This window comes from Lolium rigidum, chromosome 6, assembly GCF_022539505.1.
Source record: "Lolium rigidum isolate FL_2022 chromosome 6, APGP_CSIRO_Lrig_0.1, whole genome shotgun sequence".
NCBI lineage: Eukaryota > Viridiplantae > Streptophyta > Magnoliopsida > Poales > Poaceae > Lolium > Lolium rigidum.
The window spans coordinates 48,453,560-48,465,741 of NC_061513.1; the positions used below are offsets into that span (position 1 = coordinate 48,453,560).

At 45.3% G+C, this 12,182-nt stretch overlaps 2 protein-coding genes across 2 annotated transcripts; both read right to left on the reverse strand.

Annotated features, from left to right (window-relative positions):
• Positions 1-547: 547 nt before the first annotated feature.
• LOC124662572 lies at positions 548-4,645 on the reverse strand. Its single transcript, XM_047200391.1, has 9 exons — positions 4,242-4,645; positions 3,004-3,410; positions 2,720-2,898; positions 2,096-2,176; positions 1,902-1,988; positions 1,694-1,817; positions 1,512-1,583; positions 1,152-1,229; positions 548-820 (listed from the first exon to the last, which is right to left on the reverse strand). Exons 1-9 carry the CDS (start codon positions 4,643-4,645, stop codon positions 714-716), a joined length of 1,539 nt encoding a protein of 512 aa, XP_047056347.1. The 3' UTR covers positions 548-713.
• Positions 4,646-5,976: 1,331 nt separating this feature from the next.
• LOC124662573 (chitinase-like protein 1) lies at positions 5,977-9,238 on the reverse strand. Its single transcript, XM_047200392.1, has 3 exons — positions 8,863-9,238; positions 6,567-6,720; positions 5,977-6,480 (listed from the first exon to the last, which is right to left on the reverse strand). Exons 1-3 carry the CDS (start codon positions 9,236-9,238, stop codon positions 6,072-6,074), a joined length of 939 nt encoding a protein of 312 aa, XP_047056348.1. The 3' UTR covers positions 5,977-6,071.
• Between the last annotated feature and the right edge of the window lie 2,944 nt (positions 9,239-12,182).

Here is a 12,182-nt window from a genome sequence, read left to right on the forward strand (position 1 = left end):
TTAACTCAAGTACTCAATTGTACTATTGTTAATGGCAACTGGAGTAAGGGGTGCATTGTTTTTCACCCAGGTTTCCTGTAATGATCCTTTGCACTATGTAGCTTTGGCAATTCCCAAGTCCAAGTTGAGATTTCAGAGATGTCCCTTGAGCTGTTCTACAAGTCCCTATCAGATCCTAGAGAAAAGGCTACTGTGTCATACAGGCTAAAAGAAAAACAAATATGGGTTATACAGGGTCCAACAAAGTAGCTCCCTGGAGGACAAGTCAACCATGTAGACACCTACCATAAACTGAGAAGTTGACAAGTTTTTATCCATTTTTATGCTCATGTCTTTCCCATTGGTTACCAGCAATTGTTTAAACCAGGAATGCTAGAATCTAGACCAAAAGAATTTGTATGCATCTTCTTTACTAAGTACTTCTAATCAACAGCATCCTACGCTCTTCTCACGACTCTGGTCTTAAATAGAACAATAATACAGGCAGTGCTTCATTCCCACATAGTCAAATATGTAAGCATGGAAAAGTAAACTTATTGACCAAATAGTCTATCAATAGTTACAAAATGTTCCATACAGTGCTCTTTCCACACGAACGCAATGTGACGAGGAATGCTTCCAAACCTCGCATTTCCTCAATAAACAACACATGATACTTTTGGAATTCGCATATATCAGTTGAAAAAACAATTAGACTAATAAATAATACATTATTACTTTGGGCCAAAACCAAACCATTTTGCCAAGGAAAATTTGTTTTTCCCACGAGGAGGTTCATCTGAAGGCTTTCCACCAGTTCCGCGGGCTGGTCTCGGGTTAGCTGTGATGAAAACAAAAACAACCAGATCAGAGGCATACAACATTATATAAATATAATTGCATTGAAATATGAACGAGCTTTGCTTATTAGTTGCTGGCATCAGTAAAAATGTGGAAATAGCATTAAAAGTGTAAACTTGGCATAATGTTGGCAACACAATCCAAAGAAGTCAGATTGTTTGAAGCGAACTTCTGGCTGTAATGCTAGTTTCTTTTCCTTTAAAAATTAAGGTAAACCAGCAAAACTTGGCGCTGTCACTAATGTTAGATTTTACAGAGATATTTACACGCAATCTTCCTATCAAATCATAACTGAGGGGCTGGATAATTACTTGAATTGGACTTTTTGGCATCTTGGAATAATGGCCCTGGACTTGGTTGCTTTTGCTCCGGAGGACTGTCCCCATCACCTAGTTAATTTGAATAGCAGGATAAAGTGTCTCAAACCCTTTTAGGGGAAATATACATGATCAATTAATGCACTTGAAAATAATAATTATGTAGCACTGGCATAGCTACTGAGGAAGTTTCACATGAGTCATAGATAGAAGTTGTTATAGCTGAAATGAAGATGCTAATAATAAGCAAAATCGACTCTAATAGCATCAGCAGTTAAACATGGATAAGTACAGTGAATTAACCAAAGAAACTTCAAAAATTGAGGAACCATTTGAAGATATTATGAAACTTACCATCTGTGGATGACTTTCTGTAGGTGTTCTTCAAGAATTCGACAAAAGAATGATCATTGTGATCAAGCATCACTGGTCCAAAGCAAGGTAAAAAATTTCAATAGTGATTAGCAATATGATTTTGCAAAATTTCTTCGCATATTCTTGGTACATCAACGTCAAATAAAGATTAGTAAAATTACATTGTTGAAACAACTCGTGCCTCTTATGCTCAGAGGTACCGAACAAGAGCAGTTGCACTGCCTCTGAATCTTTGTCCGAGCACGTCTTGGATAGGTTGTTCGTATCTAACAGGATACCTGCAAGCTGAGGGCAAAGACACAAAACATAATCATGAGTGCCAGTAATTTACGCATAATGGTGGCAACAGCAGGTACAAAATACACCAACCAGGAGTTTCTTTATGTCCTGGCTCTGAAGTGGGCTATAAGTTTCTTCACAATAGTTATTGGCGAGGACCGTGCAAACCGAGCCTACCTAGGAGACAAAAACGAGCATGATTTATGAAGCAAATGCTGGAATTAATCAGGTAAGTTCCTGAGCAGACAAATGAAGAGTACTTGGTACAAGTACCACAATATTACCTCGCCATTTGATCTCAAAACATCTTGCCCCACCACCACCAAGCTAGCTCGCTGATCCATTATCAGTCCCTCCATATCAACCTAAATTCAGCTTCGCAGAGTCAGCATCATGTACATTTGCTTTACCCAGGATGTTGTTCGAACAAGGCATTGATAAGAATTAGCTGTCGCTGCGGCACATTGAAATCTTTGATACTCCCTCCGTTCCTTTTTAATTGACTCGAATTTAGTTCAAATTTGTACTAAATTCGAGTCAATTAAAAAAGAACGGAGGGAGTAGTATCTTATTATGCAGAAATAAGTGGGTCGTATTTATGATGTCCCTCAATTGTTGCTGGCTCCTTTGTATGACGTTACGGTAGTACAAGCTAGCACAAACTCGCAAACGCACAAAGCATATACTACCAGTCATCTGTCACTAGAATAGAATGGCGGCCACATGGTACCAATCGAAATTAAGAACACACACACATGACAGTATGACACAACAGCAATGAGATGCAGGATAGCCTTATCCTTGTCGCCTCTGCTCAAATTATAAACGCCCAATAACTCCGGGATCTAGACAGTTGTCCAATTGGTCGGAAATGAATCGTATACCCAACCGAAGCTAGCATTGCTTACCTCGTCAGCGAAGAGCAGAGCCGAGGCGTCGACGCCGACGTGGTAGAGGAGCCAGGCCGCCTGCCTGCACCTCGCCATCCTGCTCCGTTGCATGTTCACCACCGGCACCGCCGCATGGCCGTCCGCCTTGCTCGACTGCACCCACGCGTAGCATATCGCCGCCACAATCGAGCTCACGCCTGCTCGGAATCACGAGTGGGCGGGCAGAATTGGTTAGATTCAGTTACAACAGAGGAAAAGGATTTACCGATGTAACAAACGGGGAGAGTACGTGGTGTTATTACTTTTCGAGGCGTCGGAGAGCACGACCTTGGTGGGCCTCGAGCCGCGGATGTCCCCGGAGGCTAGGTTGTCTAGGGCGACGCGCTGGCGGCGGAGGAAGGCGTTGAGGCGGGCGACGCCGTCGTCGAAGCCGTCGGCGGCGGGAGCGTGGGAGGTGGAGGCGTGGCGGCGGTGGTGGAGGGGGCGGGCGGGAGAGCTGGAGGCGGAGGAGGTGGTGCGGCGGTGGGAGGAGTCCGCGGCGGAGAGGTCCTGGAAGCGGGACTTGCGGCGGGAGGAGTGCGGGTTCGGGGGCAGGGATGGGGAAGGCGAGGGGGGCTCCGAGGCGGCGGAGGCTTCGGAGCGCGATGGCGAGGAGATGATGGACGCGCGCTGCAGGATCTCGTCGCCGATGCCGCCCGGCTGCCGGTGCCTGCACGCACGCCGGAGAAGATTGCTCGGTTAGCGCCGTGGGCGACTGGGCGGCGAAACTTTACAACTGGTTAGAAATTGGGCCGGTAATTCAGCGTTATTGGGCCACAACCAATGAATGTGCTTTCAGGCTGCTAATGGTGTGGAGTTTGGCCAGTTCAAAGTGAGCTATACCAAAAAAAAAACGTACAAAATTTCAAATTCCTTTGATACCTCCAAAAATTCAATTTCTTTTGTACTTCCTCGGTGTCATGAAACTTATTTTAAATTCGTTTTAATTTAAGCGTATACATACACATTTTAAAACTTTAGAAGATAAGTTTCATGGGACGGAGAGAGTGCAAAGAATGAGAAAATAGTACTCCATCCAATCCAAAGTAATTGACTCCTAGCCTGAATGCTAGCAGTAGGCGGCTCTCTTCTCCTTTTGGCCTAGGGCTTGATACTATGTTTTTCGTTATCTTCTTGGTAATGAAAATCGATCCATGAGGATCACTTGGAAAAAAAAATTGACTACACTTTATCTAGATTAGAATCCATGTAATCTAAATATTTAGCTACATACATACGAATCTAAACAACATTTAGTCAATTAATATGGATGGATCGGAAGGAGTAGCGAAAACTAGACCTTTCAAACTGGACTTTGATAGATACGTTAAATGAAAATAAAATATATTTTTTATGAAAATTTAAAGTCTAAAGAAAAAATGAGCCTTGAGAGGCGATGATGTTTTGCACCGAAACCACGGATTGCATATTCTCACTCTCACTCATCGTGCCAGGCCAGCTTATTCCGTGCGCCCGCAATGAAATGACCTGATTTACGTACCTTCTCGCGGACCGTGACATGGGGTCCCGGCGGTCGAGAGTGGGCGAAGGCTCCGTGCCGTTGCCGCCGGCGAACCTGGGCACCTGCCTGGACGGCGAGCCCATCCTCCCCGGCGACCCGGACTCGACCATCCTCCTCGCTTCCTCCAGCCAATCCTGCGTCTGCTTGCTCGCGCTGCTGCTGCTCCTGCCACCGCGGCCCACGTCACTTTCCCGCTTCTTCTCCGACGGGGCTGCGGCAGGCTTCTTCTTGCTGCTACTGCTGCTGCTCTCGCCGGTCAGGTCGTACACGCCGCCGGCGACGGCACCGGCACTGGCGCTGGCAGCGCTGTGCTTCGCGCCGACGGTCCCGAAGAACCAGTCGTTCATGAAGTCCGTCAGGTCCGGCGCCCCGTCCACCTCCATGGCTGGCAGCTAGCTGCGCGACGAACACACCCGCCTACGTGCGTGTTCTTGCTCTTCTCTTTCTGGTGCAGCTTACCAGGTTAATCGGTGGTGTAATTTAACTCGTATGGTTTAATTTGTTGCGAAGATCGCGTCAAGTGATCTGCCGCGTGCCACGGCCGGCGGCCGGCGTTCCCCTTGTACGGTAGCGGCGAGTGACCAAACCGAGGGCATTTTGTTTGCCGTACACGGCTTGCAGATGGAGCTCGCTGAAGAGACAACGGGCGGCGGGTTTGGACAGTTGGCTGTTTTCGCGGTCGTGCCAGCAGAGCTCCAGAGAAGCCCTGAAAAGAATCTGCAGCCAATCGGCAACGTTCACACGAGATGGACTTATCATGCCACAAATTGTCATATCTGAAATTCGCATCCAGATGCGCACTGAATTCTATTGTGGATGTGAATAGTAAGCAATTAAGATGAACCGAATTAGATACCAACTCGCGCGAGATTTTTGAACAAAAATTCAGTTCATGGGTCGAAATAAGGATCTGAAATTTTGTGTCGCATGGTAGATGTGCATGTACTGTATAAATTTTGTTTCAAAAGTTCGGAATTTTGAGCAACCTTTTGATATCTAAATGAACTGATTTCGTGTATTATATGAAGCGCTGATAGTAATACATGTTGTCTTGGGCTATCCGTGTGTTTATGTTCCCAACCTGACTGTGCACAAGAGCACTTGTCTAAGCTGGCCAATACCTGTCAGTAATTCTGCAGCAACACGTCCCTGAGTTCCAAACTTGCTATCTCTGTAAATTCACAACACACTGCCTCCTTATGTGCAGAGCACGAAGGATTCTGTTTTCACTTTTCACAAGACTATCATACCATCTATTCACTTAAGCTTTTTGCCTTCCGAAACTGATTTTCAAGTTTAATAATTTACTCCAATGTACATAATTAGCCAAATACACACATATCATTGACAGAACTCAAAAACTCACCACAGAGTAGAGTTAAGAGTTAGGAGTACGACGAATGCCTAGCAGTCACATACATAGTGAGTAGTCATGGTGTTGTTGAAACCATAGCCAAGATAGGACAAACTCTGCTAGTTCAAATTAAACTCCCAAAACATCTTATATATAGGAATGGAGGGCATTTCGAAAGAAAAAATATATAGGAATGGAGGGAGTAGCAAACAAATTTCTGTAAAAAAAGTATTAAGGAAACTGCAAATGAAATTTAATAATATAAATAGCAAATGTACAACATAGTTTTTGCATTTTCGAATGTGAATTATCTGCTTCATTAACTATGAAAAAAAAGAACAGATTTTCAGAGCTTTACATAAATCAGTGTCATGGACACAACGATAATATGTCGAGTTACTAAAAGAGTACTGTACAGATTCAGACAAAAGGATTTGTACAGTTGGGTAGCTTGTTTATGAGCCAGAACTCTTAGTGGACGGATTGAATACTGCCTGGTCAGCACAATCCAAGCTACGTCCAGACTCATGATTAACGCCCATCAGATCGAGATAATATATGTAGTGGGATATAATGACGTTCATCTCATCAGTGAACCCTCGACCACATATATGATAACCATCACCATACATGATGTTCATTGTAGCACCAAAGCCAGGATACCTCTTGGAAACAGTGTCACGCTTGGTTGGTTTCCAGTTGCCAACAAAGACATCATGGGCAGATGGCTGCCTCCTCTTCACTGGAGTCATCCACCTCCAGATTGCTGCTTCAAATGCTATGGTGGCATTCTGTTCAAGTAACTCTGGGTGGCTTAACAGGTCCTGATTGATACCCTTACCAATGATCCCATAGTTGTAATTCCTGAGGATTATCAACATGGAAAAGAAAAATCATCACTTGCTAATTCAGAATTAATAGCAACGGAGAGAGGGGTGTATCAGCCTGACCAGTAAACAGGAATAGCGCCTCGGCCATAGTATCTGACTCCTTCGACACATCGATATAACTCGTTGCTGTCGTCACAATAATAGCTCTGGTCTGGGCTCATTTCGCGGTTGTAGCAAAGCCCCCAGGCCAGTGGATTTGGATAAAATTTTCCACCTGAATGAGTAACAGGTTAGTACTTACTGGATGATCTCGGAAAAATACATAGTATTAAAACTGGATTCAAAATCAGACCAAATCCTTCACATATTCACATGAAGAACTGCAGGATTAAGTTCAAAACTGGTTAAGAAACTATTCTGATGAAACGTGACCCCAATGAGAATTAATTACCATTATCCACATCCAGTTGGTAATTAATTAATTATGGACATATTGGAGTTTCAAGCTATGGAGCTAGCTCCTGTCTTCTTGATTCCAGGCTACTAAAATAGGAAAAAAATAAATCTTGTTACAACTGGAAAGGAACCTGAGATTTGTAGACAACACAACACTCGAGATGGAAAATGATATACTCCCCTGAGAAATGATCCCCTGAGATAGAAAAGACCCAGAAGTTTGGACTTCTTAGTTTCTCTCGGTTCACGATTGGTAATAGCATGCCTGACATTGATTTTAATTTTGTAATTTTAGAGTGAAGTTTTTACTATAACATCAATTGAATATACATCATTTCCATTTTTCTAATCAAGTACTCCGTAGTATTAACTTGTGCAGCAAAAATATCTGACTTGTTTGAAATGTTAGTAAAAGTCACTGATCGACAACTGCTGATGTCATTTGCCAGGGATGAATGGACGATGCACAGCTACTCATTAGAGCATCCCCAGCCGTTGGGGCTCCCCAGGCCGAAATCCGGCGCTATTTAGCGCCGAATGGATGTATTTTTTGGCCTGGGGAGGCCCATTTTCCCAGTGGCGAGCCCATGGTCGCCTTCACCCACCGCGTGCATAGCGACCCCGGGAAGGGCAACCGTCGGAGTGCCCTTGTCGCTTTGAACCGCCGTAATGGTCCGCGAAGTCGCCTCGTCGGGAACGGTCGAAGTCGCCTCGAAATTACAACCGCCGTAATGGAGCATGAACTCCGAGGAAGAGCAACCGCCGCTCTCTTCGTCCAGAGAACTACATATACGGTTTCGAACGGCCGACGCCATTCATCTATTCTCTCCTCACCATCTTCTGTCAACCATGAGCGATCGGGTCGTGGCCATCGGACACCGACAGCGAGGGGAAGCCGCCAGGATGGCGACATTGGTGGGATCGCGTTGCATCGTCCAGCAGCGACGATTCCCCCCCGCCGTCCAGCGAAGACGAATGGGATGACGACGAGGAGGAGGACGAGGACGAGGCCGAGGAGCAGGCCGTGGAGCAGGCCGTGGAGCCGGCCGAGGAGCAGCCCGAGGAGCCGGCCGAGGAGCCGGCCGAGGAGCAGGCCGAGGAAGAAGCCGAGGAGCAGGCGGAGGAGGAGGAGGACGCAGAGGCGAAGGCACCTTCCTCCGACGAGGAGGTGACGAGCCGGAAGCGTCGCCGCCACGACGATGAGGCGGGGCCATCTAGGAAGAAGTAGTAGTTTAAGTTTGTTTTTAAGTTTTTATATGTAATTTTTATGTTTATTCGAACTATATATAATTATGTTTATTCGAACTATATATAATTTGACTATGTTGAGAGTTCAAATCTTTCGTTCGACGATGGTCTTGCCGTAGATCGGGAAGACAAGGGTAGTGCCGTAGATCGGGGAAGACGAGGGTATTGCCGTAGAAACCCATGCCATTGTCGCCGACAGGTCGGGGCCACCAAACGTTTCCCGCGATTTTCTCTCATCCGGAGTCCCCGAGCGCTCCCCGGGGGGCCGGGGATGGCGTGGGATCGCCGGATGAAATTAGGCCCAATTCCGGACGAAAACGAGGAACCGGGGGCGCGACTGGGCCGAATTACGCCGTCCGGATGGAAAAAAGGATCGCCGGGGGCCTCGTCGGGGGACGAGTGGAGATGCTCTTAAATGTCTTGCACAGCTAAATTTTGTTGAGCAATTAAAATTTGTGATGGTTTATTTAGGCTTGTCAACTTTCTATGTATCTATCAGCATCTTCAGCATCTGTATACAGTTGCCTGTACTACTGCGCAAACAGGGCATATTATGGTGTGTTCTGCTCGAGTATCTTTCCTGAATCCGGAAATTAGGTGTTGTGGTAGTAGATTCTGCACCGGCTTAGAGCTCACGAACCCTATAACCAACACTGTTAAGGTGCACATTATTCATACAGATCCCAATTTTAAGGGGCGGGGAGAAGCGTACATGAGATCCTGGCGCCGACGTGTCCGAGGAACGCGGCAACCTCCTTGATGCCCGTCACCTTGCCGCTGGTGGTGCCGAACCCGCGGGGCTCAAAGAGGGCGGCGGCGGCGATGAAGGCCTGGTAGGTCCAGAAGCCGGCGGCGTGGGCGATGGAGTCGTTGCGCCTGGGGAAGAATTCCTCGAAGTGGTGGGCCTTGAAGTAGTCGGTGATGGTCCCGTTGCAGCAGAACCTGCTGCCGCTGCACTCCCACCCGGTGTCGCACGCCTTCTCTCTCCTCGCCTCCGCCGCTGCGAGCATTGCAACCAGTACAAATGCCGCCGCCTTCGACCATTTTATCGCTCTCTCCGACGGATGCGCGCGGGTGATTCTCTTCATCTATGAGTTTGTGTGGCGCAGAGCTAGGAAGAACAGGCGATGGATCGATTGAGCGGCGCACCGGAGGCGAGGCGAGGCGCCGGCGGAGAAGGGCAGCGAGCCAGCGAGATAGAGATGGGGAAGGAGGTGAGCTTCTGGTCAACTGTAGGTGGCAGTCAACGCAGTGGGGGTGCTGGTGGAGTGGTGGGTTGCCGTTGCGGCGTTGCCGTTCCCGGACAATTAATCGCACGAGCATGTCAAAATTCGCAACAAAAGAAAAACATCTGTACGAAAATAGTCATCGTTTCTAAAATCTAAAATTGTGTTTTGAAAAGATCATGCACAATTTTATCGAAAATCTTTAGAAAGAGATTTTGATGTACAGTACATCATTGCAAAGTCATAATATGAGTTTGAAATCCTAGATGAATGGTATTCTTAGGATTTTTGTTCTATGCTTGTCATTTGATTTGCTAGACCAAATTCAGAGGATTTTCTTCCAACATATTCATTCGTACTATAGGTTAGAGAAAATTGTCCATCCACACAAATTTTTCTGCAAGAAATTATTTGTTTTCATGTGAAGTAACCACAAAAACAATTGTACAAATTTAACCACATATGGTTGGGCTGGACAATATGCTTTGTAAATTAGAAACAAATAACTATATATCAATTAAATGAACAATAAAAACAAATAACCATTTTGTTAACGGTGCCATGTAGCACTTTATTTAAAAAGCAAAACTTCATTTATAAATTAAAAACATGACATTTTTTTAACAAAAAACATGATTGTTATACGAGTAGATAAACTTGGCTAGTATGTATGTACTAAATCTTGTAGACATATCTTCTCAGATGTGATCAAGACAAAAAAAAATCATGACCATAAAGGACATTGTTAACCTTTTCAGAGTCGTGATTTTGTCGTTTATGTGTAGACCAAAATGTGATGTGGAATTTAGTGAGACTTTACAGATGTGTACAACTCATATATGTGTATAGATGAAAAATAATTTTAAAAACTTATAAATGTTACTTTCAAAATTTTGAAATAACCCATGAATGTTGGAAATATGTGCGATGCACATCTAATTTTATTTTCAAATTTTTAAAGATAACTTGCATTTTTGTATGATAGACCTCCCCCCTCCCTCACCACACATACGACACGCGAGAACGCACACACAAAACAAAGTTAATTGTGTCTACCAACAATACCTCTAGAACATCCAAATACATAATTAATATACGCAAACAAAAAAATTAATACACATTGAGAGAAATGTTTTTTCCAATACAATTGGTTAATACAATACCATGCTAATGCAATGTCGTGAAATACGTTTGGATCTTGTCATGATTTGGTATGCAAAAATTGAACTACATCTTTCAATCCAGGTTACTGTTATAGATTGATGCATATGTGCTATCCCACTTCGCTCTAGCAAGTTAGAGAACCCCATTCTATTTGAAGATTGTCCCCGTTAATTCTTATTTTGTTCAGTGTCGAAATGCAAATCCACGATCTTCAATCCAAAATTTAAAGGAAATGGTGCCGGGGTAGGACCCCCGGTAGGTCAAGAGTATGGCAGTTATGCCTAAGTAAAGTAACTAGAAACCGGTTTACAAGGTAATCCGGTCAAGCATGCTGCTCATCAATGATAAAGGTGACCGGATTAAAGGTTGCCTAGTTTGTACGATCCGATATGCCAGGAAGGATATGCCGAAACAAGAGATACCGGCGTAAAGTAAGCAGGTAGTAACAAGGTTCAACCAAAATCTCAGAACAGGCCAAAGGTGAAACTCCGGTTTACTCCGGATTAAACCACTATGGACCCGACATAAGTCCAATGGCTACATGCCGAACTAGGGTCAAAGATTCCTTCATGGCGCTACAAGACATTGGAGAGATATGCAAGATCAACTTTATGACGAAGCCTCGCTAACATCCAACTGGAAGCAGAGCGCAGAGGTGACGAAGGTGCTATAGTGCACAGATCAGCAGAGGTCAGCGCGCAGAGCTGGCGGTCGGTGCTAAGATCCAAGACCTTCTGACCAAAGCCAAGATTCCCCCTTTTCCTAGTTTCTTCATTGTAAGGCTCCTCTCCCCTATATAAGGAGAGGGGCAGCTCCGTTGCACGAGAGGTTCCCAGCTAGCTCTGTTATGCTTCACTCTTAGGGTTTTCTCCCTCTAACTTCATCTTCTACCTTTGGCCAAGAGCTGAAGAACACCATTGTAGCTCCATGTTGAGTTCATATACTACATACATGCAGGAGTAGGGATCTTACCTCCTCACGAGGGCCCTGAACCTGGGTAGATCATGTGTCCCGTGTGTGTTTGCTTGAGTTTCATCTCCATCCTCCCTCATCCTGATCCCTCGGTGTACATTTGGCCCCAACATAAGCCTACATATGACATCTGTTAGTTCACCATGACGACGGTTGGCGTCCACCGTGGGTTCTTTAGCTGCGCCGGCTGGGGTTCGTATCCGGACGGGGTTCGTCACCGCCTCCGGCGAGCGCGTGGTCTCTGGTCTCATCCAAAATATCATCTCATATACTTTGGCTTTTTTGAATTTTGGAAATTACTTTTAAACAAAACTCATTTTTTTAATTCCTTGTGAGTGTCAACCAAGACAAACAAACAAACATCGTCCTTTTATTTTGAACTTAACATTCCAAAGTTTAAAAAACGTGTGGATGTGACAGCTTAGTTGTGCTTCACCCACGAAGTCTAGTGTTCTGTCCGTGGGGTAGCATGGGCTGGTGGCACAGGCGTCAAGCCATCGAGGGCCATGGTCGGCGATGGCAGGTGGCGCTGACCTGCCGGGAATGGAGCCATGTAACGACATTGCGAAGCAGCAGTGCGGTGTATGTTCCCGATGGCACGCAAGAAGAAGTTGTTAAATGCAAAATCCCACACGGCATACCAGCAAAAAAAAAGGAACAAGGAAAATGT

Coding starts and splice junctions, on each gene's coding strand:
- LOC124662572 (XM_047200391.1), bottom strand. CDS start 4,645: ATGGAGGTGGACGGGGCGCCGGACCTGACGGACTTCATGAACGACTGG. Junction 1,584..1,693: donor GCACGAGTTGTTTCAACAAT/GTAATTTTACTA, acceptor GCTTTGGACCAG/TGATGCTTGATCACAATGAT. Junction 821..1,151: donor TGCCAAAAAGTCCAATTCAA/GTAATTATCCAG, acceptor TTTTCATCACAG/CTAACCCGAGACCAGCCCGC.
- LOC124662573 (XM_047200392.1), bottom strand. CDS start 9,238: ATGAAGAGAATCACCCGCGCGCATCCGTCGGAGAGAGCGATAAAATGG. Junction 6,721..8,862: donor CGTCGGCGCCAGGATCTCAT/GTACGCTTCTCC, acceptor TTACTCATTCAG/GTGGAAAATTTTATCCAAAT. Junction 6,481..6,566: donor GGCGCTATTCCTGTTTACTG/GTCAGGCTGATA, acceptor GATAATCCTCAG/GAATTACAACTATGGGATCA.